General features: G+C 44.4%; 1 protein-coding gene across 6 annotated transcripts in view; it reads right to left on the bottom strand.

Moving 5' to 3' along the window:
- Nucleotides 1–23269, bottom strand: part of ATZW10 (centromere/kinetochore protein, putative (ZW10)) — a 148761-nt gene that overhangs the window by 62596 nt on the left and 62896 nt on the right. For 4 of the 6 annotated variants that reach the window (XR_015689163.1, XR_015689162.1, XR_015689164.1 and 1 more), the window contains exons 3-10: nt 13096–13266; nt 12849–13007; nt 12446–12679; nt 12229–12369; nt 12042–12134; nt 11795–11890; nt 10286–10414; nt 10123–10204 (exon numbers count right to left, since the gene is read on the bottom strand). Coding sequence is in view for 3 of the 6 variants with exons in the window: in XM_087669741.1 (XP_087525867.1) it covers nt 10123–10204; nt 10286–10414; nt 11795–11890; nt 12042–12134; nt 12229–12369; nt 12446–12679; nt 12849–13007; nt 13096–13266 (1105 nt within the window). In the remaining 3 variants the exon portion in view is untranslated. The remainder of the gene's footprint in view (nt 1–10122; nt 10205–10285; nt 10415–11794; nt 11891–12041; nt 12135–12228; nt 12370–12445; nt 12680–12848; nt 13008–13095; nt 13267–23269) is intronic. The other 2 variants (XM_087669742.1, XM_087669743.1) reach the window with 2 other exon arrangements.

The following is a 23269-nucleotide window of genomic DNA, read 5'->3' as shown; positions in this document are numbered from 1 at the left end:
ACCAAGCCCATGGAGCTTGCTTCAAACCATACAAAGCCTTTTTCAGCTTGCATACCAAGTGTTCGGATCCTTCAACTACAAAACCCATGGGCTGCTAAACATACACTTCTTCCTGAAGTTCCCCGTGTAAAAATGTAGTTATAATGTCAAGCAGGTGCACGATCCAACCATAATGACCAGCCAAACAACCATACACCTAATGGTGGTCATACGAGATGTAGGAGCAAATGTCTTCTAATAATCAATGCCCTTCTTTTGCACATAGCCTTTTGCCACAAGCTTGGCTTTGTACTTATCAATGGATCCATCCACTTTTCTTTTTAGCTTATAGACCTGTTTAGTACCAATGGCTTTCTTTTCAACAGGCTGTGTAACTAAATCCCATATTTGATTCTTCGTGATAGAATCAAATTTAGCTTGCATTGCTGCCATCCAATGCACACTCTATCGTGCATCCTCAAAAGAATCAGGCTCCTCATCTCAAGTGTGTTTGCTGCCATAGCAAACTCCATTGTATTAGCATGATTATGCAAACGTGCATGTCTTGGAGAACAATCAACAAGAGGAGCATCCAAATGACTGCCTTTTAAAGCCCGCAAGTACCATCTAGGCATTTGTCTAGCCTCCTAATCATGTACATGCTCTTGATGAACCTCAAGTTCAGCATCTTGCCGAATATTCAAATTAGCCATAGGCTGAATTTCTGCATTACTTAATGGACCAACCAACTGGCTGAACATTTTGTTCATTTAATGTAGCTCCAATTGTATCACCAAAAGAAATAGGCAGCAGCCCTTCAAACACATCATTAGCAGCCTGATACGTGTCAAAACCACAAGAGATAATTCTGATTTTTCATCAAAAATCACATCCCTGCTCACAGAAACTTTCTTGAAAATAGGTTTATACAATCTATACCCTTTGCTCTCACTGTTGTACCCCACAAATATGCACTTGACAACCTTGTTGTCCAACTTCTTTCTCAATACCTTGGGAATATAAGCATATGCAAGACACCCAAAAGTACAAAAGTGACCAACTGAAGGTTTGCAGCTATTCCAAGCCTCAAAAGGCATGACATTTTTCAACGCCTTAGTAGGGCACCTATTCAAACATGACAAGCACACATAGCTGCTTCCATCCAAAAAACCATGTGGTAAGTTTTTAGCTTTCAACATACATATGGCCATCTCCATGAGTAACTGATTCTTCCTTCTACAAACCCATTTTGTTGTGGAGTGTATGTAGTAGTGTATTGATGTGCAATGCCTTTTTGCTTCAAAATTTATTCAGCAAAGAAGACATGTATTTCCTCTCTCCGTCCGAATGGAGAGCCTTTATTTAACAGCCAAATTGATTTTCCGCCAGTGCAATAAAAGCCAAGAATGCATCATACACTTCTAACTTTTTCACCAATGAATAGACCCAACAAAAGTAAGTAAATTCATCAATAAAGGTGACGAAATAATAGCATCCACCCAATGACTTTGTCTGCATGGGTCCACACATATCTAAATGCACATTCTGCAACCTGGCTATTGCCTTAAAACCAACATCACAAGGAAAAGAGAACTAATGAGTTTTTTTCAAATTGCATCCCTCACAAATATCCCCAGAAGGTCTCTCCAAGAGAGGTAGACCATCTAACATCTAAGTACGTTGCATAAGCATCAAACTACCATAGTTAGCATGCCCCATGCTTTTGAGCTAAAACATGCATTACTTGTTGCTGATTAGCCTCTTAAACAGCCCCAAAATACACTAAAAATGCTCTTTTAGAGGAAAAACCCTAAAACCGGAAGCGGTTCGAGAGAGTTCAGTGGAAACCCTAAAACGGGGAGCGGTTCAAGAGACTTTAGTGGAAACCCCAATTTTTGGAGCACCCTTCCACATCTATAAATAGACAAGCTGCCCCCATTCAGCCTCCATTCCGTCTGTACAGGTTTCACACTCTCCAGTGCAGATTTCAGCCATCAGTCTACCTCCACGTGGTTGTCCAGCCCTCGCGACTGCTGCCACCTCTCCCTCCAGTCTCGCAATGCCCTAGCGCCTTCTTCCAGTTGTCGCCCACTGTCAGGTGCCATCTCCCAAGCTGTGTTTGGCCTCCATCAGCCATCGCCAACATCTTCAACATCAAGCGACATCCTACAGCCTGCATTTGCATCCTTCTAGAGCCGCCTGGTATCATCTCCCCACTATGCAACTGTTACCTCTATCTCTGGCAGCCCCTAGTGTCAGTGTCTTGCAGTTTCCTCTCTCTTCACTCTCCGACTGGTGGTCACAAACTTGGGATCCGTCTCTGGTGGATATCACACTCCGACATTGCTCTGCCCTTAAGCACACTGTACACTCTTACATTCATTCACTTCAGAGTTGTGTTCTCTCTCTCCCTTCTTCTTTTTGTATTTGAGTTTCTATGTTTGAGTTTTGAGTTTTTGCGTTTAGGGCTTGAGTTTTGAGTTTTGCGTTTAGGGTTTGAGTTTTGCCCTTTGTGCCCGTGTCTGTGTCTATGTCTTTGTGTTTCTATCGTGGTCGTACACTTTGTGTGTCCTCAGTGCAAACCCTAGCAGTCTTCTTCACATGGTATCACAACCGGTGCTCTTGTAAAGACTATCCTGCGATATTGTGGAGAGCTAGTCTATTTGTGAGGCACACAGTACAACTCGTAACCGAATCACAATGTCCCAGACACCTTCTCTACTTCCTATGATGTCTTATCAGGCTCCTCCATCATTGGAGACCCTCAGACAACATTATGGACTCGGTAAGGAGGACGACACTCCACTTTCACCTTCACCTTCTTCTACTCCTATTCCAGATTTCAATAACCATACAGAGGAGGACTTTGAGGAGTACTATCGCAACAAGTACGGTGATGTTTACACCCCTCCTACCAGTTTTGCTACCACATCCGGACCGGTTGGTGAGACTGGCCACCTCTTCGATCATGGAGGACATACGGCATTCCGAATGTCTGGCAATCCATCTTCATCATCTCAACCAGGTCCAATGTCAGGTTTGTATAATTCTTTTGAGTTGCATAAATCAAAACTCTTTCTTCCCATCACACCCTCTTCTATATCACACCTTGATCGCCTCTCATCATCTTTCCAAAACCTTGGATTACGCTCCACATTTGCATCACACACCCTAGGGGTTGGATCTTCCATCTCCGCTCCTAGCACCTTTTCCTTCTCCACCCCATTCTCTACCTCTTTGCACCATGGTATTTCGTTAGGGGGAATGCCACCCTTTAACACAGTGTCTCTCACCTTTCAGCAAATGAGCACACCCATAACTCCTGGGTCGACTGTGATGGGCATCACTCTCACTATGCCCAGCTTCACATCTCACATGACCACTCATACGCAGGGGTTTACATCCTCAGCTTATGGTGCGTCTTCACACTCTCCTTGGGTTACACCTGCGTAGGCATTTCCATCTTCTGCTCCTCGTGTTCCCATCCCACCTCCTTGGGTTGCTCATGTGGCTACCATACCCATGCCTAGTCAGCCCATCCCTACCTATGGATCCACCTTGCACACTACCTGCATGCCTGGTTGGCACTTTGGGGCCCATTCCCAAGTATACTCCACTCCCCCATCCTACCCCCACTACACTTTTTCACACTATCCATCTCCGAGCACTACCACTCCTGTTGCAATGGCCAAGAATGCCTTCACAGATAAGATACATTTTAACGGGTCAAATTTCACCACTTGGTCTAATTTCATGCAACAAGTGCTTGAGTCTCAAGGTCTTTGGGACCTTGTCATTGGTCTAGAGCCTATGCCGAACCCTTGACTAGCTTACCCTGATTACATCCGTCAATGGAGAGCCCGCAATGCCACAACCAATGTTGAGTTGATGCAAGGATTGCTTCCTGAGTTTCACTCTCAGTTGCAGCACTTCCCGCTCGCGTTAGAGTGTTGGAGTCGCCTTCTCGACCGCTATGAGGCTCGTGATTGTACTCGGCGCATCAATCTCGACTTTGAGCTTCAAGAGATCTCTATTAAGAAAGGGGATGATCTGAAAGTCAAGCTAGCTCAATATAGGCGGTTACTTGCCCAGTTCGTCACTACTGGCTCTCCAAAGTCAGATGACGATCAGGTTACATTCTTCTTGAATAAGTTGCCCGAAAAGTACTTCAATTTAATTCAACATACCATCTCCCAATCTAGATTGCCAACCTTCTACGAGTTTGAGTGCCATTCTTGCATTACACAAGACTACATGATCAAGTCCAAAAGAAATCCTCATCACATCCTTATTGAGAGTAGAGGGGGTTGGTTGCCTTTTCTTCGGGAGGAAAAACCACTAGTCGCAAGAACTCGCAAGATGCAAAGACAAGCCAATCAAAGGGTGACTCCTCTTCCTCCGATGGAACCAAAGAATCTAGACATATCTGGCAACAACTCCCTAAGAAAAACCAATTTTGCACACATTGCCAGAGAGCCCGCCATGTGGATAAGGAGCGTCGCTCCAAGGCCCAAGGTCTTCCACCTAAAAAGCCTCTGCAAACCGTTGCAACTGCGCAGTCCAATGGGGCTACGCCTTCCGCTCCTGCTTCATCTGCTCCTTCAGGACCCGTCATTGCTACTGGACATGTGGCTCGAGTACAGCCTCAACAGCCCATCTCTTTCACTACCCCTAAGGGACTGGCTGATTGGTCTGCAAGTTCCGATCCCATTGCACTCCATGTATCTATCTCACCTTCATCCCCACCTCATCAAGCGTTCCCTTGGCAGAGCCCTGCTACTGGAGGTACACTATGATGGCCACCTTCTTAGACTAGCACGTCTCTAGGTCCTTTCGAATACCCTAGGTCAGTCTAGCATTCATTTTTCGCACTCTTAGAGTCGGGCCCACTGGATTCATTGTCCTTAGCTTTTTCATTCTTTTGACTTCCACTGCATTTACTCACACATACATCTTCATTGCATGTATTTTAAATTAGATTTTCTTTATGTTATGTTTTGCTTTGGAGCATCTCACCACTAATCTCTGTGTTTGTAGATTATCATCTCTTTTGCAGGGTTTTGTCTTTCAGTGTAGGGCTAACTTGCAGATTGCTTTGGTCCTACTAGGGCTAGAGACAGGGGGACGTGCACCGTTCCTTTCATAGTTTCATCATCCTAAGGTGTGCTTACTCCTCTTCCAGCATGGCGGTTTTCCCTCCCCAGGTAGATCGTGCAGCATCTCTCTCGATGCTATCATGGAAGTGACTTCTACCTAGCTCTTCTAGCAGCGTGCTTCATCCACTTCATCCACTTCCTCTTCTTTCATTCCTTATGGTTCTCGGCACCACATGAAGACCGACATCAGGCTCCTCTTCCTTCTTTGGCATCTACATCCAGGTTGAGAGGGGTTCGTACCCTTCTTGATATTCTACAGGCTTCGGCACTTTATCTTCGACATCGGCTTCTTCCCCCCTATTGTACCTTATCCTTTGCATTGCACGATTTCATCATCTTTGTACTAGGGCGCTTGAGTAAGTGAACAATTTTCCCATGAGGGGCACTATCCAAGTGGTACCTGCTGCATGAGCATTCTTTAACATGTAGCATACTTTGCATCTCATTGTGCAAAGCCCCACTTGAGCACATCCTAAGCTGTTTCCACTGGCAGCTGTTGTTACCACACCACCATCCTTCTTCATCACATGGATACCTCATCACCTATTTTCCTCGTCATCGACACCTTGAGTGGATGGGTTAGCTTGTACTGTTTTGTGAGGTGTTAGGTATACCCTCTCTACTCCTGTCTTCTGGGTCACTATTACTCAATCGATCACATCCCATAAAATTTACCTCACTTATTCAAAAAAAAAAGAGTTCCATATACTTTCATCCGCCTTTGTAGGGCTTGGTAGGCCACTGGGCTGTCGACGTACACCCTTTGTCCGATGCCCTATCCTCTCTAGGGTGATTACTTGGATTCCCTCGGTAAGATAATCATCGCCTCTTCCTCTGTAGTCTTGGTAGGCAACTGGGCAGCTCACATGCACCCTTTGTTCGATGCCCTGGCTGCTTTGGGTGAAACGCCTTGGGGACAATAAACATCACAATGGCAGGCCTAGCCTTTTGGCTCAGTTTTGGGCCTGAGAGGGGATGTTGAGCTAAAACATGCATTACTTGCTGATTAGCCTCTTAAACAGCCCCAAAACACACTAAAAATGCTCTTTTAGAGTAGAAACCCTAAAATGGGAAGCGGTTCGAGAGAGTTCAGTGGAAATCCTAATTTTTGGGGCACCCTTCCACATCTATAAATAGACAAGCTGCCCCCATTCAGCCTCCATTCCGTCTATGCAGGTTTCATACTCTCCAGTGCAAATTTCAGCCATCAGTCTATCTCCACGTGGCTGTCCAGCCCTCGCGACTACTACCACCTCTCCCTCCAGCCTCGCAGTGCCCTAGCACCTTCTTCCCGCTGCCGCCCACTGTCAGGTGCCATCTCCCAGGCTGCATTTAGTCTCCAACAGCCATCGCCAGCATCTTCAATATCAAGCAACATCCTACAATCTGCGTTTGCATCCTTCTGGAGCCGCCTGGTGTCATCTCCCCACTCTGCAGCTGTCGCCTCTATCTCTGGCACCCCCTGGTGTCAATGTCTTGCAGTTTCCTCTCTCTTCACTCTCCAACTGGTGGTCACAGACTTGGGATCCGTCTCCGGTGGACGTCACACTCCGACATTGCTCTGCCCTTGAGCACACTGCACACTCTTACATTCATTTACAGCATTCATTCACTTCAGAGTTGCGTTCTCTCTCTCCCTTCTTCTGTTTGTGTTTGAGTTTCTGTGTTTGAGTTTTGAGTTTTTGCGTTTAGGGTTTGAGTTTTGCCCTTGTGCCTGTGTCTGTGTCTGTCTCTTTGTGTTTCTGTCATGGTCGTACACTCTGTGTGTCCTTAGTGCAAACCCTAGCAGTCTTCGTCACACATGCAAGCATGCCATAACTATGTATGTGACATAGCAAGAGTAATAGTAGATGCCAAATAGACTAATAGATTAATCGAACGAGTATCTAATTCATAGAGTCCATGATGTAATGTGCCAGTAAGTACCAAAATCAAAAAATATTTATCTCTAAACATGCATTTGTCATCATCAAATGTGACTTGTATTCCACACTTTGCTAAAAAAGAAATTGACAACAAATTCTTATTATTCCTAGCACATATAATGCATCTTACAAATGGAGAGTAGAACCATCATTGGCTTTCAAGACAATCTCTCCAACACCTCTAACAGGATAAGATGCATTGTTGGCACATTGCACAGATTTGCTAATAGGAGCTACAACAATAGAGATAAACAAATCCCTACAAGATGTAATATGCTTAGAAACACCAGTGTCAAAGACCAAGTGCTAGCATCCTCTGTAGGGATGAATACTCTATTTGTCTAAGAAAAATCATAACTACAAGTGTAAAAATAGTAGTCATGATCAACAGCAAACGATGTGGACTCTGTAGCAGTAGCAATAGAAGGTGCATCAAAAATAGACATCCCAGACTCCTTTTTCTCCCTAGCAATGCGTTTCTTGCATTATGTGATATAGTAACCTGGCTTTTTACAATAATGGCACTTGCCCTTCTTGGCTTGCATGTTCACCCCCACTTCTTGTTGTTCTGTGAAGTGCTTGAACTTCCAGAACTCTACGGAGCATTCCTAGACTAACTGCCCTTGCCCTTCTGTCTTGCCATAAAAGCCTATTTTGAGGCTACAAACTCCACTCCACTGTTCTTCCTTGTTTGCTCCTTTTTCAAGAAAGAAATGTGTGTTTCATTTTTTCCACTAAACATTTGCTCAAGTGTAAGCCACGTTACCCTTGAAGAAGTAGCAAATTGTATGTGGGATTATGGATTGCTAAACTGCCAATGCAATAAGTGACAATGCTTAGGCATCACGAGTATCCCAAGCCTCCTATGTAGTTGTTCTTTGGGGTAGTGGCTGAGCTCGAGCTAGCCACTGACCACATCCTCCTTGGGGAGGAGTTGCAAAAGTCACAACTCCAGGACGGACTTCTTCACCACTAACATACTCCCAAAAATTTTTAGCAACAAGCACATTCTTCATCATGAAGGGCCACAAAGAATAGTTATTGTCATCCAATCTATCCTCTTTAGATATATAAGTGAATACATCACTCTGTCCTTGATTGGCCGTGATAAGTGTCACTCTTCCAAAAGGCACAAGAGCAATAACCAAAGCTGGGATAACCTAGAAATCTGCAAATTTCCAGAAATTACAGCAAGCACCAAGCTATAGTTAACAAATTGTGTCACACTTGACTACTACTATCCCAATGTGCTGAAATTTTTACAGATTTCAGCAAGTAGCATGTTGTTCAATGCAAGAATAGTGCTCAACAGCACTGAAAACACAAAAGCCCCAAAATTTGGTAGTCCAATGTGCACAATGTCAGCCAATTTCCGACTGAGCTTTCAGTACATGTGCCAATGTCTGCCAAACATGCAAAAGCCCCAAATTTTTTACCTGAGTTCCAAGAAATTTCTGCAATTTGTGCCCAAAAGCACTTGCCGAAGCAGAAATGCACCTTTCCCCTACAAAACCCCTTTGCTGTAGCTATGATTTTTTGAATAAAATAATGAGATATACCTGTGATGGTTGAAATCAAGCCAAAGACAAGCTAAGATTGCCGGGAGTACAGGCAGAACTGCCCAGGCTGGCAGGCAGCGGCCTGGTTCAGCTAGAGGACCTGGCAGCAACTGATGACAACTGGAGAAGGAACTGGCAAAGGTGGAGCTACAGGGCGGTGCAAGACAGGGTGGCAGCAGCAGCTGCTGGGACAAGCACCACTGTTGAACAGACTCGCGTCACAGGCAGCAGAGCCTTTTGTGCTGCAGAGCAGGCAGCAGCCCAAACAAGCTGGCAGCGCTGGCACTGCAGGACGGCCACTGGCTGGGCGGCGTTGCAGTTGCTGGCTGAGCAGGAGGCAGTTCCTGGAGAGCTGACAAAGAGCTCGACTGGGCAAGCCTAACAAGGCTTACGAGAGTGTTGCAGCTAACGGAGGCTGGCCTGATGAACCTCGAGCTCTGATACCAAATGTTGAAGATGGAGACGACAGCTCCAAGCTCAGTACACAGAGTGAACAGTAGAGAGAGAGTGAGAGTGTAGACACAGCTTAATTGATGATTGGATTCAAAGTGTGTAAGTGAAAGTACAAAAGTACAACCCTTAGACCTTAGGATTATGTAAGTGCCTTAAGGTGCATTCACACCTGAAAGTGCGGTAAGTGACCGAACCATGTAACATAAACACACAAATAGAGAATAATGTAACTGGGGGGGAAAACCTCTCTTACGGAGAGTAAAAAGTGCCCCATTGTCCTACTGCAGATCACTAACACTCTTATGTGATCATAGGCGTGAGTCAAACCCAACAATTATTACTCGCCTTGTCACTCTACTTACATTTGGTCTTGACTTTGATCAAGTTGAAGCAACAAGTTCAAATTCGATATTAAAAGATAATGCCTCATCACTCTATCTCATAACTCATCATGTTGAAGCAATAAGTTCAAAGTCTATATTTTATCAATACTAGTTTTTAATGTATTTTTAATGACTGTATGAAACACCATTTTTTAATTGACATTTTTGTGTGTATGTTTAGTACCACAAATCTGGACAAATCATACAGATCATACCTGACTACCTTGTATATTCCTATTCATATCATAAAATAAAGGTGGATCATACATTTGAACCTTTAAGTAGAAGGGTGTACCGTTCCTTCACACATTGCTAACAACCAAAGGAAAGTTGAATAATCAAGAGATGCCACGATTGTTTTTGGCACATGAGCAACTAAATTTTAATTGGTAACCAGTACGTTAGTGCTCATGAGATTCCAGCACTTTGAACAGCAATGCTTCAATGAGAATAAGCTCACCTTTTTACCTTATTCATGAACAGACCTGGATAGAATTTATTTCAACACAAATATCTCAGGCATTATGTTTACATAAAGCAAACAGCAGATGCTATGACTGTGACAAGATAAGCACTCCTCAAACAATCACAGATATTGCAAACAGCAGGCTCTTCAAGGTCTCAAATTATAAACTCAACAAAATCTTTATTTATTAATAGTTGCCACGTGCCTGATCAATAGCAAGATTTGCCATTTCATAGGACTGTGAGTTACTTGTGTTTCTGAAACCATTGCCTTGATCAAGGGCCTGTGAAAAGAGAATGCAGCAAATGTAATATGCCACAGAAGATCTTTATGAAAATTAAACCATACGTACAGAAATACTCACCTGCTCAAGATTAGACCCAATCAACTGAAGTTGCTGCTGAAGAATAGAGTCTGCCATTCCGGTGAACAGAGGGAACAGATCAACAAAGATGCAGTTCCCTTCAAGCTTCATTGGAAGGACTTCTCTATACTGCACATGAGGCATCATTGGTAAATTTTTAGTAGTAGCACAACAAGAGCATGATGCATTCTGAAAGGGAGGCGGGACATATTTTGCAACCACCATCAGACTTCAGAGCCCCATTAAGATATCTTAACTCCTTAATAGATATAGGCTCTATAGCTTGCCATTTGCTTTATCAATGCATAGATCTAGGTCCAAATCTTGCTGTTTAGAAAGGAGTGTGAACAGAAAAGGAGAGAGATGAACACAGAGGCAGAATCCTGAAGCAAGGGGGGGCCCAGACTGGAGTCAAAAAACCAGAATGCAGTGTGCTATGAAGTATGTATAGAAAAAGCCTATCAATAGACACAAAAGTGAATGATCTGACCAACCTGGTAGGACAAAATATGGCCAACCCTGAGAAAGAGGCAAAATGAGGTCCAACGAAAAATGAACCATCTACGAGCAGGCAAAATATCTGGGAGAAGAATCATAAATACTCTATGCCCTGATATGGAGCTGGACACATGCTCTCAACATAGCTTGCCCCTCCTTGCAATGAAACCACTTCGATTTCCAAAGCAAAGAAAAGAGTGTTGTTAACCTCCTCCACCAAAATGTATCACCAACTTGCCATTGCAATTGCTGTTGAACTTGAGAAAGGACTAATTTTTGTAATCTATACCTGCTCTTTGTCAATCAGCTAGCCCCCACTCTCAAAGCATCTGCTCCACAAGTGTCAACCCCATGTTTGGTGCAACGCTCAGATCTGTGTGGACCACAGTAGAAGAAAAAGCAAACAGACCAGGCAACCATGAGAAGGGTGCAAATCATCCAATCAGCCAAGCTACCAAAAATGTAGGAGCTCAGGAAGAGCCACTACCACCACTTGCATATAGAGTGAACAGGAGGGACAACAATCCTCCAAATCAACCATCATAGAAGTGCTCACTTGGCTTGTTTGGCGTCCTCAGTCAATCACAAGAATAAGCTGATTTCCTCAACCAGCTCGGTAGGACTGACTTTAAGATGAAATTACAGGATTGTTAATGTAGTCAAGCAAACCCTTCAGTTCATAATTTTGTCATTTCACTAGCCGCAGACACAAAATTCAGAATTATTCCCTTGTTTTGTGAGCAGTGTTGAAGGTGTTGCTATGGTTTGGTTGACATCCAATACTGTATTCTATACTCCATTCTGCACTGATTCAAATAGTTGCATTAAATTAGCATGATTGAATTAATTCAATTATCAGTTCAAGCAAGGCCCCATGTCACAAAAGGAGCCTCTTTATTCTTGCCAGCACACATCTGTATATCATGTTTAGCACCATCTAATTACTAAAAATAATTCCCCAATTTACTTAAAAGTTTAAAATGTTGCTTCCGCCATGAGAAAGCCATGCACCTGATAGACAAGGCCAAGACTTTCATGTGCAAGATAAAGGCAGTCATTGTGATAAATGATCGCTTCCTGGCTTATGCTGTTTAGCTCCTTAGCAAGCTGCAGTGAAATGGATATCCCAAAGGTTTAGATGTCACTTATATATCATGAGGTTTTAATTACCCATTGAGAAATTAAAAGCAATAGCTTCTGAATTCATCAAAAAATAGAGCCTATTATTTCTAACATATTACTTGCAGAGGGCGGTCACCTTCACGGGGATAATAGCAGCATAAAGGAGAAAAGTGTCCCGAGCAGCATGATAGAGCTCCACTGAAACTTTTGAGGTGGCAACACATGCATCCTACGGCCCAAAAAAGGTCCACTTGAGAGTACATAAATGTAAATGATACAACTTGAAACATAGTAATCATTTGACACAAAAGTTGCATTGATACCTCTAAGATTGCATGCACTAACTCCATGAGCATCTGTCCTGCCTGTGATATTGCACAACTCTCAGGCTGAAAGAGCAACTCAAACCCATCCTCAGTTACTTTTCGATTGTCTCCAATAGCCTCTTGAGCACTTTTTCTCTGCTGCAATGCAAAATGATTAATAGATCCTAGGCAACAGTTGTTGACAACTCTCCAAGGCATAGAGGCATGAACTCACTGTGAGAAGACTGAAATCTGATCGAACAAGCAGCCGGCGAGCTCTTGATATAACTTGGGTTTTTTTCTTAAAAGCAAAGTGCAATTCTACATCTGAAGCAAATTTCCCAAGCCTATCATCCCCAGCAGATAGTCTAGAAATGAAATTTTTTTTTCTAAGAGCCAGCTCAAATTCATTGGTCAGTGTAACCAAATTCTGAAACTGAGCAAGTCCCGAGACTTCATTTGGCACAGCCTGCAAAAGCACGAAATCATCTTTTAAAATCAAGCTTTAAGCTCACTAATCTTTTTATGTCGATAAATGTAACATGAGGTGCCGCCATAACCTTATGACATCCCAACAATTCCCTACAACCTGATGCTGAGTTGCTTGAAGTGCACAGGAAGGATACAAAACTGTATACCTTGGAGAGGTAGCCTGAGATAATAGCATCAGCCATCTGAGGCCACATGAATCGACCTAGCTCTTTCATCCAAGCATCATTTGAACAAAATAAGTGTTGATGGAGAAAGTTCACAACCTTTAGTAGCTTTTCGTACAAAGAAGCCAGAACTACACAATCCTGTCACATGTGGCTAAATTATGAACAAATACCAGGAAGAAAAAGTGCAAATAACAGCATATAATTTCTTCAAAAATGACTCACATACCTCCAAGCTAGAATTGGACACCCAATGCAAAGAAGGGCCTGCCCCATTTGCTGCTTCAAATATATCAGCCCTCAACGGATCATTCAAAATAAAACTCACCACATTCTTGAACAGTCTATCTGCAAACTTTGCAACGGTTGTTTCTAGCACTCCAACTTTCTGTAAATATGTCTTAAAATAAGACCAACAAAAACCAAACTGAAACAGCAAACTGGAAACCAGTTGCATAAGCAAGAACTCTTAAAAGGAACAAAAAGATCGCAACATTTTTACTCCATTTAAATTCAGTTGATCAAAAATATATGAAGAACTGTTCACAATGCGTTGAATTTTGGACCTCTGGATCAAATGGAATTTGTTCAGGATTGATTGTCTGAGTCATGTCATGCACTTGCTATTACATCAATTTTGAACAAAACACAAGAAGGGCTTCCGTTATTCCATGATCCAGAAATAGCATCCTTGATTTCCATAATTTCCTTTAACGAGCTTCTCAAAAAGCCACAAAGATCCTATTTTTACCTGATTTTCGTTTTATGCTACAAAAAGAGAAAATAATTAAGCCATACTGGATATCTTATAGCAACTTTGCACAAGGTGTGAAAAGAGGTGTGCCCTATGATTTTGGTCCTTGCACAATGTACTAAATTGTTGTTTCTAGAGATCCTAGATCTATGGCATCAAAATTCTGTAATGTTAAGATTCCATTGCAATTTGCTATTAGGGTCAAGGGTGTGGGGTTGTGTACAATAGGTCCCAAGATACTAAGGAAAACTACAAGGTTTTTTATGTCTCAAACACTCTCTCTCTTCATTTTTCATGAAGAATTTTGCATTAAGAATTAAAAACATCTATGATGGGCCTTCCCACCAACTCTCTCTCTCTTTTTTTTTTCATGAAGATAATTGAATCAAGTGGTAAATATTTACATCAGACCATCAGGTCAGCAAAGAAAAAAAAACACAAATGAAAGTCTACCAAGACTCTAACACAAAAATATCACACAAAAAGAACAGCTGGTGTGGAGCAAACAATATCCAGCTAGGGAGCAGCAATGTCCGGAAGAACCAAATCAGTTGACACCATAGAGGAGATCTGCCATAACACTAAACCACGAACAGAGGCCACATGACCACGGATGCCCCATGCTATATCAAAAATAAAGGCATTCTAAGTACGCCAAATATGCCACAAGGCTGTCCATCTAAGGAAATGGAAGAGACAAGAATAATCTGAATGCAAAGAGGACATAGAGGTCATCTTTCCCATAATCCACGAACCAGCTGATATCTGGTGCTGAGTCGGGGAGAACCACACACGGGAAACAAAACTCCAAATCTATCGAGCAACAGGTCAAGAGACAAAGAGATGAAGCAATGTTTGGTCACATGTAGTGCAGAATACACAACGACCAGCAGAGATCTTGCGAGCAATGCAACACATCCCCAGTTGAAAGACCCCCAATAAGCAGCCTCCACATAAACACTTTTCCTTGATACGAAACCTTAGACTTCTAGAGCTGGATGAATCTTTCTTGCCACTTCTTTTTGCTATCCTGAATACGCCATAATTTATTAGTCTTTCCAGTGACCCATCTCTTGGCCTCCACCATCTGATGATATATCTTGTTAGCTAACCTTTTCTCGAAATAATCAAGAATCACAAACATGCAATCACGCCATGGAGACAATGGTTGTATCGCATGCAAAGGAGAGAACCTCAAAAGCATGTCCTATATGGACCACCAAATGTCGTGATATCCTCGAGGCACTCGAAAGTGCTGACAAATACGCCGGAAAGAATAAAGATGGGGATGCCCATGAATGACACCATCAAGGACTATCTGCAACCCCAAACGAGCCATCCGATTAAACTTGTATCACTGCAAATCTTTATCACGCCAATCCAACAACCAGGAGGTAGCCAGTACTTCTCCTTGCATCAAATTCTCCTCCTTACAAAAATCAAGAGGACGCCAAATTGCAAAACGTAACATCTCCTACTAAGATGCAATCAAATGAGAAAGGAGAAAAGACTAGGAGACCTTAATAGGCCTCAAGGAATTAAGCACATGCCACCAAGAAGCATGAATAGCTGTGCTACCATGAGAGATGCCAATTCTTTCTATGAAAAAATTTGCAATATCTGACCAGGGATGACTCTCTACACATAGTGCTTGCAAAAGAGCTAGCCTCAAAGAAGCCATATGCAAATTAGCATCCAATAAAGCTGCTCCCCCCATCCTTTTAGGCGTAGTCATATGCTGCTACGAAATCCACACCTGGCCCAAACGATTCCCTTTCTTTTTCCACAACATGAATCGGATAGGCTAAACCAGTTCCAAAAGAGACTTCTTTGTCCAAGGAAGCAATGGCAAAAAAAACGAAATCAAATTGATCATGATGCATTGAGCAACTTTAAGTCTCACATGAAGAGGCCAGCCTTGAGATTTCTAGTACATGAACCGATCATAAATACGGGATGACATCCAATCAAGCAAGGCACGGGGAGCTACATTCATGCCAATAGGATAACACAAGTGTTTGGTTATATTTCCTTTAGAAATCACAATTCCATGCCAGCCCAAGGCCTACAAATCATTCTCCATACAAGAGAGCAATGTACATTTTTTAGCATTAATATGAAGTCCCAATCCCATAGCAAAAAGATTCCACGTAACTATTGCCCAAAAAACATTCGTGCGATCAGCCTTAAGAAACATAAAGGAATCATCTACCAAAGATTGACCCACAAGTTGGTGGGCCCCACTGGGAAGAGACAAACCAACGATCTCACCTTGATCGGCCAACTTATCCAACAATGAGAGCATCGGATGAGTGACTAAAGCAAACAGCAAAGGGCTAAGAGGGCAACCTTGCAGAAGAGACCGAGATAAGGCAATTTCATCTATGATCCCTCCATTAAGTGCAATACGGGCCACAGTACCTTGACTAATGGTATCAACAAGAGAAATCATGCGAGGATCAAATCCCATGGTGGACATTAGTTGTCGCAAAAAAGACCAACTAATATGATCAAATACCTTTTTAAATATCAAGCTAAGGCATAACAACCTGTTGGCCTGACGCTTTGGCATAATCAATCCTCAGTTGAACATTCAAAATGTTGTACATTATATTCCGGCACTTAATGAAACCGTATTGATGTGGATGAACCAAGTACACAAATACTTTCTGCAATCTATTGGCAATGATTTTAGAGAAGATTTTATATAAAGAACCCATAACAGAAATGGGTCTCCATTGTTTCAAAGAGGTTGGAGAGGGAACCTTAGGTAATAACCAAATGACAGCAATCTTCCAGTCTAAAGGCTGTTAGCGGATCAGAGACTGGCCGTACAGTCGGACTGCCACGTGGCAGTCCGACCTGTACCAGTACAGTTGGCTGCATTTAATGCAGCCTTTAAATGCAGCCGACCTGCCATTAATTATCGCCCAGATTCTGGCTATTAATAGCCGAGTTTTCAGCAGTCTGCCCACGCACTTCTGTACGCAGGTTCCAGGCTGGAGATACGTGCAGATTCCGTCTCTGTTCGCAGATTTCAGACAGGAGATTGTGCAGACTGCGGCGGACTTCGAGGTGAACAGCAGGTTGCATCGTCGAGGTGGAGACACGCAGTCTAGCGCACTGCGCCCATGTACATATCTGCTTTGTATACAGCACACTTTATACAGCAGATCTTCATCTTCCACTGTCTCTTTCTCTCTCTTCTCTCTGCGTTCTCTCTCTCTCAGTCCTACGCTTCCGCATCGCTGCACTCTGACATGGTGTCAGAGCAATGTAGAAGGGCTGACTGAGTGCAAAACTAACCTGAAGAAGAGTTTCCATCACGACACAAGGCTGCGTTTTCAGCGTTTGAGGGCTGCGCCTCGAAACAAGGCTGAAGCGAGCATGGGCGCGCGGGAAAGGAGTCCAGGTGGTGGATTTGCTGCTGTTTTCTGCTGTTTGACGAGGAGGAAGTTTGAGTTTTCAGCTTTCAAGCGCAGGTTTTGCTTTTTCATCGCCTCCGGCGGGTGAAGAAGTTTCGGGATGCGGAAGAGCCCTAGCAGGCTGCGTTTTCACAGTCAGAGGGGGCTGCTTTTGCGTTTGTAAAGGCATTACAAGTGAAGATGTCTACAGAGATTGACTTGGAGTTCCAAACGATCATGGACCGGAAGGTGCCTGTCTTACCGGCTCTTCCCGCAGATCAGAAGCTCGATGGCGCTAATTACCACATTTGGCGCGTAATGATGCTAGCCATCCTTGAGTCCTACGATTTGGCGGAGCTTGTATAGGAGGAGATCGACCGGCCCTCGGTGAGAGATGAGTCCAAACTCTCTTCCGATGCTCGTGCGGAGTTGGCCAAGGCACAGTCTCACTGGGACAAACTGAATGCCAGGATTCGTTCCTTTCTTTTTCTGTCTTGTACTACAACCATGATAGCTCACATTGAGCACTTGACGGTGGCTCGAGAGATATGGCTGGAGCTTGATCAGATGTATAACCGAATGACCCTTATGAAGCGGGTTTCTTTGGAGGTGCAGATGCGGACCTTGTCCGTGAACAAGTCTTCTTCGTTGCGGGAGCACATCAACAAGCTTAGACAGCTTCAGATACAAGTTCAGAATGCGGGGAAGCCGATTTCCTCCGAAGACATGGCGATCACACTCTTGTCCCAGTTGCCACCACAATTCGGTGCTTTTTACTCTGCCCTCATTGCTTCGGGACGGAAGTCCACTCTTCGGTGGGAAGAGTTGGTTCCTATGGTCTTGGACCAAGAGGAACAATTAAAGGGACAGAATGCTTCCAAGTCGGAGGCACTGACAGGTCAAGCCTCTCAGAAGAAGGAGAAGGACCAAAAGAAGAAGAAGGGGGATAACAAGTCAAAGAAGAACAAGGACAAGGACAAAGAATCCACATGCCATATTTGTGGAAAGACCGGCCATTGGAAGAAGGATTGCCCTGACAAAGACAAGAAGGACACCAACAAGAAGGATACGAAGGATTCTGGAGCGGTGGCTGCATCCTCATCAGCTGCATTTCTTCATCTAGCTGTCATTAAGGACTCTACACCGAATGCTTCTGATGCTGCGATGACAACTCCCCAGGCTCGAGAGTGGATCGTTGACAGTGGTGCCTCCCGGCACACATGACTCCTCATCGTCAGATGGTGTTGCCCAATTGCGACCTTCGCGTGGGCAGATTCTCATTGGAGATAGCTCTTCGGTGTCTATTGCAGGACGGGGTGAGATGCAGCTTATTCCAGATGGACGTGGTGGTACCCATACCTCAGAGGTCTTGCATGTACCAGGTTTAGGGTATCATCTACTGTCAGTTCATAAGATTTGTTCCCTTGGACTTATGATGGAGTTTGACAGTGATTCGATGCGAGTCCTTGATTGTGGGTCAAGGAAGGTTCTCTCGTCAGGATATGAGGAGAATGGCATCTACAAATTAAAGTCTTCTACTGTCCTCTCTACTCTTCTTCTTACCTCTTAGACACAGTCAGAGCTATGGCATGCTAGGTTTAGTCACCTCAACTATGATTATCTTCGGAGGGCGTCACGTGGACAGCTTGTTCGAGGGTTGCTGGACATAGTGGTGAGCCAGCAGCCATGCGTCTCCTGCATTCGTGGAAAACAGCATAGGGATGCGATTCCCAACAAAGCTTCGCGGCGCTCTACTTCACCGATGGAGCTTGTATCTACAAATCCTTGAGGCCCTATGAGGAACGAGTCCTTGAGAGGAAGCTCGTACTTCATGTTGATCGTAGATGACTACAGCAGGATGACATGGGCCTATTTCTTGTCATTGAAGTCAGAAGCTTTCTCCCACTTCAAGGATTGGCTTCTCTTTGAGGAGAACCGATCAGGCCGGAGATTGAAGACCTTGCGATCCGACAAGGGTGGTGAATTTGTTTCTAATGAGTTTGCTCGTTTTTGTGCAGATAAAGGTATTCACCAGGAGTTTGCTAATACCAACACTCCTCAAGAAAATGGCATTCTTGAACGGAAGAACCGAAGTGTGATCGAGATGGCGCGCACCATGATGGAGCACCGACAAACACCTCAGTTTCTATGGGCCAAGGCTGTGGCTACTGCAGTCCACATCCTTAACCGATCCCCCACTTCGGCCGTTGATGGGATGACACCTTTTGAGGCCTATTTTGGGACTAAGCCCGATGTTTCTTATTTTAGGGTCTTTGGGTGTGATACCTATGTTCACATTCCCAAGACTCATCGTGATAAATTTGAAGCAGCTTCCCGAAGACAGGTGTTTGTTAGCTACAGCTCTCAGTCCCAAGGCTATCGTTTGTATGATCCTGTCAAGCGGGATGTGTACACCAATCGAGATGTGCGGTTCGTGGAGGTTCCGGCCATAGCAGCGGGTGAGGAGCATCCTGTTCTTGGAGATCCAGGGGAGAGTTGGGCTCCCCCGACACTTCCTTTGGAGCCCGCGCCTTTTGATTCCGATTCTGTTTCTGATACAGAGTCTACTGTTCCACCGGTCACCCCCGAGGAGTTACCCCCGGTGGATATCCCAGAGTCTTCAGCTGATGGAGAGAGACGAGGAGAGGTCCGGCCTCCTCCTCGTTGGGCCCGTGACACACTCCGTGATTTAGGGATCAAGGGGGTCCCTGAGGAGTGGGGACCGCAGGATGGTCCGCGGCGGCACGGAGGCATCAAGCACATTCTACAGAGCTTGTTTGCTCTAATTATTGTTGGGTATTTGACTCACGCCTCACTTACGCCTACGCTCATATTGGAGTGTCGGTGATTAGTAGGACACTGGGGCACTTTTTACTCTCGGTAGGAGAGGTTTTTTCCCCCAGACTTATAGTATTATTTTCGTATGTGCTTATGTGCTTATGTTACACACTTATGGGCACTTACCGTGTGTCGGGTGTGAACACCCCCTACAACCCTAAGGTTTAAGGGTTGTACTTTGTACTTTCATGTTACACTCTTTCAGTCTATTCTCTTGGGTGTCGTGCTTCACTCTGTCTCTCTCACTCTCACACTGTCTACTGTACTCTCAGGTGCACCTCCATCCTCCCACCTCACATTTGGTATCAGAGCAGTCTGCAGTCTGCAGACTGTAGCCCCCGTCAGTTCTGCAGCCCCCGCCAGTTCTGCCCCAGAGTCGCCAGTCTGCAGTCGACTGTCAGCTAGAGGCGCCACCTGTACCTGCGCAGCCTCCCTGCGCTTAGTAGCTAGTGCGCAGCTGCACGTTGTCAGCCCCAGCCGCCTGCACAGCTCCACCCGCCTGCCTGTGGCCAACGCCACCCGTCTGTGTGCACCGTTGACTTTGCAGCTCCACGTCGTCAGCCCCGCCGCCTGACTACCCGCCCGACTGTCAGTTTGCGCTGCCTGACTGTCCGCCCTGTCCACGTCCCCGCCCGACTGCCCTGCCTGCCTGCAACCTGACCAGCGTCCGCCCTGTCCACGTCAGGTACCCGCCCGACTGCCCTGCCTGCCTGCGACCTGACCAGCGTCCGCCCTGTCCACGTCAGGTTTTTTTTTTTTATCCTTTTATTCCAGAATAAATTTCTGGCAGAGGGGATTCCTACACAAGCAGGCATAGAATTCAGGATACGTGTCTGGGACACATTGAATGCAAAATTCTGGCCAAATTTATCAAACATTTTGGGGCTTTTATGTTTTTTGAGGACATTTGCATATGAACTGCAGTTACAGTCACAGAAAGACTGTTTTGAACACATTTTTGGCAGAAATTTTGGGGATTTTGATATTACAGTGTTGTTGAGCACTGTTTGCACCTTGGGAAGCATGCATTAGAGACAGTTTTTTGACAGAGTACACCCTTGCACATTAATTGCAGAAGTGTGCTTGCTGCAAGTTCTGGAAATTTGCAGATTTCCAATCCTTACTGCTTTGACATTGCTCATTTGTCTTTGGAAATTTGTCATCATGGCAAATCAGGGAGGTGATGTATTTACGTATGTATCCAAGGAAGACAGATTGGACGGAAACAATTATTCGCTATGGTCATTCATAATGAAGAATGTATTAGTGGCTAAAACTTTATGGGATTATGTCAGTGGAGAGGAAACTCAACCGGGAGTTGTAGCTCCCGTTACTCCTCCTCCTCAAGGGGCACGTGGACAACAAGGACCTCAGCCCGCTCCACCTCAACCACTTCCTCCAAGAACTGCAACTCAAAAAGCTTGGGATACATGTGATGCACACGCCTTGTCGCTGATTGCTTTGGCAGTTCAGCGGTCCATCATCCCTGACATTCGTTCAGCATCTTCTTAACGAGATGCATGGCTGACTTTGGAGCATATATTTGCAGGAAAGAATGAGACTCGGATCTTTCTTGCAGAAAGAGTTAGAGACTTTGAAGATGAATGAGGGTGATTCTATGCAGGATCACTTGAATAAGATTCAGGACTTGCGGGAGCAGCTCATGAATGTAGATGAGTACTTTTCGGATGCACAGTTGATATCCACCACCTTGAATTCCTTACCTCCTTCGTACTTATCTTTTCATACTGCATTGAACCTCACCATGAGGATTACCGAGCACCCACTCACTTTTATTCAGTTGGTTAGTTTGCTTCTAGAGGAGGAGCAAACAAGAAAAAATAGTGGTGTGGATGCTATAGTCTCTGAGCAGGCTTTTGTGGCAAGACATAAAGGCAAAAACAGCAAGGTGAAAAATGCTCCACAGAGTTTTGGTACTTCTGGCACATCACAGAATCAGACACAAGGGGGGACGCAAGCTAAAAAGGGAAAATGTCATTATTGTAATAAGCCAGGCCACTATATCACTGAGTGCAGGAAGCGCATTGCCAAAGAGAAGAAGAAGGAGTCAGGAATGTCTGTTTCTACTACTCCTTCCACTGCTAGTGAGTCCGCGTCCTTTGTTGTAGAAAGGGACTATTGTTTTTACACTTGCAGTTATGACATCTCTTGGGCTGATAGAGCACTTAGCTCTACAGAGGATGCTGACACTTGGTTCTTTGACAGTGGTGCTTCTAGACATATTACATCTCGCACAGATTTGTTTGCTTCAGTTAGTGCACCTCCCGTTGGGAAATCTGTACAGTGTGCCAATAATACATCATACCTTGTTCGTGGTATTGGGGAGATTCAGCTCACAGCCATTGATGGCTCTATTCTCCGCCTGCAGGATGCTTTGTTTGTGCCTGGGATCAAGAAGAATTTGCTTTCTATTTCTTCTTTGGCACGTTGTGGTTTGCAGGTCACATTTGATGATGACCGTTGCATGGTTAGAGATAAAGAACGCATGACTTTGGTCTTGACAGGATCTTTGTGTCATAGTTTATATGAGTTGGATGCTCTTTCAGTAGATCAGTCGGCATACTTGACGTCCACTCTTACTCCTGCTATGATACAGGCGGAGTTATGGCATGCTCATTTGGGGCATGCAAACTTTGGCAGCTTGATGCTTTTGCAGCGTACTCAGATGTTGGATAGCTTACCTCTCTTGGAGAGACCTCCTGAGCACTTTTGCGAGAGATGCATTTTGGGGAAAATGCATCGTTTCTCATTTCCCCATGATGTTGCTTTCAGAGCAACAACCAGATTGCAGTGGGTGCATTTAGATGTTTGTGGGCCTATGCAAACAATGTCATTGGGCGGTTGTTACTATTTTGTGACATTCATTAATGACTTTATACGTTTTTGCTGGGTCTACTATTTGAAAAAGAAGTCAGAAGTGTATGATGCATTTTTGGCTTTTAGTGCACTTGTTGAAAATCAATCTGGATGCAAAATTAAGACTCTCTGTTCGGACCGAGGGGGTGAATACATGTCCTCTATGCTGAATTCCTTTTTGAAGCAGAAAGGCATGGTCCATCAGTACACTACTGCCTATACTCCACAGCAGAATGGGGTAGCAGAGAGGAAGAATCGGTCACTCATGGAGATGGCTGGATGTATGCTGAAGGCAAAGAGTTTGCCTCATAGTTTTTGGATGGAAGCAGTCATGTGTGCTTGCCATATTTTGAACAGATGCCCTACCAAAGCCTTGAAGACCATCACACCTTTTGAGGCTTGGAACAGCCGTAAACCTTCTGTTGGCCACTTCCGTACCTTTGGGTGTCTTGCCTATGCCCATATTCCACAGGTACTTAGAAAAAAGTTGGACAACAAGGCTGTTAAGTGCATTTTTATGGGATATAGCA

This window comes from Lygodium microphyllum, chromosome 27 (assembly GCF_053477565.2).
Source record: "Lygodium microphyllum isolate KBCC chromosome 27, Lygodium_microphyllum_v1.1.10, whole genome shotgun sequence".
NCBI lineage: Eukaryota > Viridiplantae > Streptophyta > Polypodiopsida > Schizaeales > Lygodiaceae > Lygodium > Lygodium microphyllum.
Note: the sequence above shows the minus strand (reverse complement) of the source record. Positions and strands in the feature narration are given on the sequence as shown.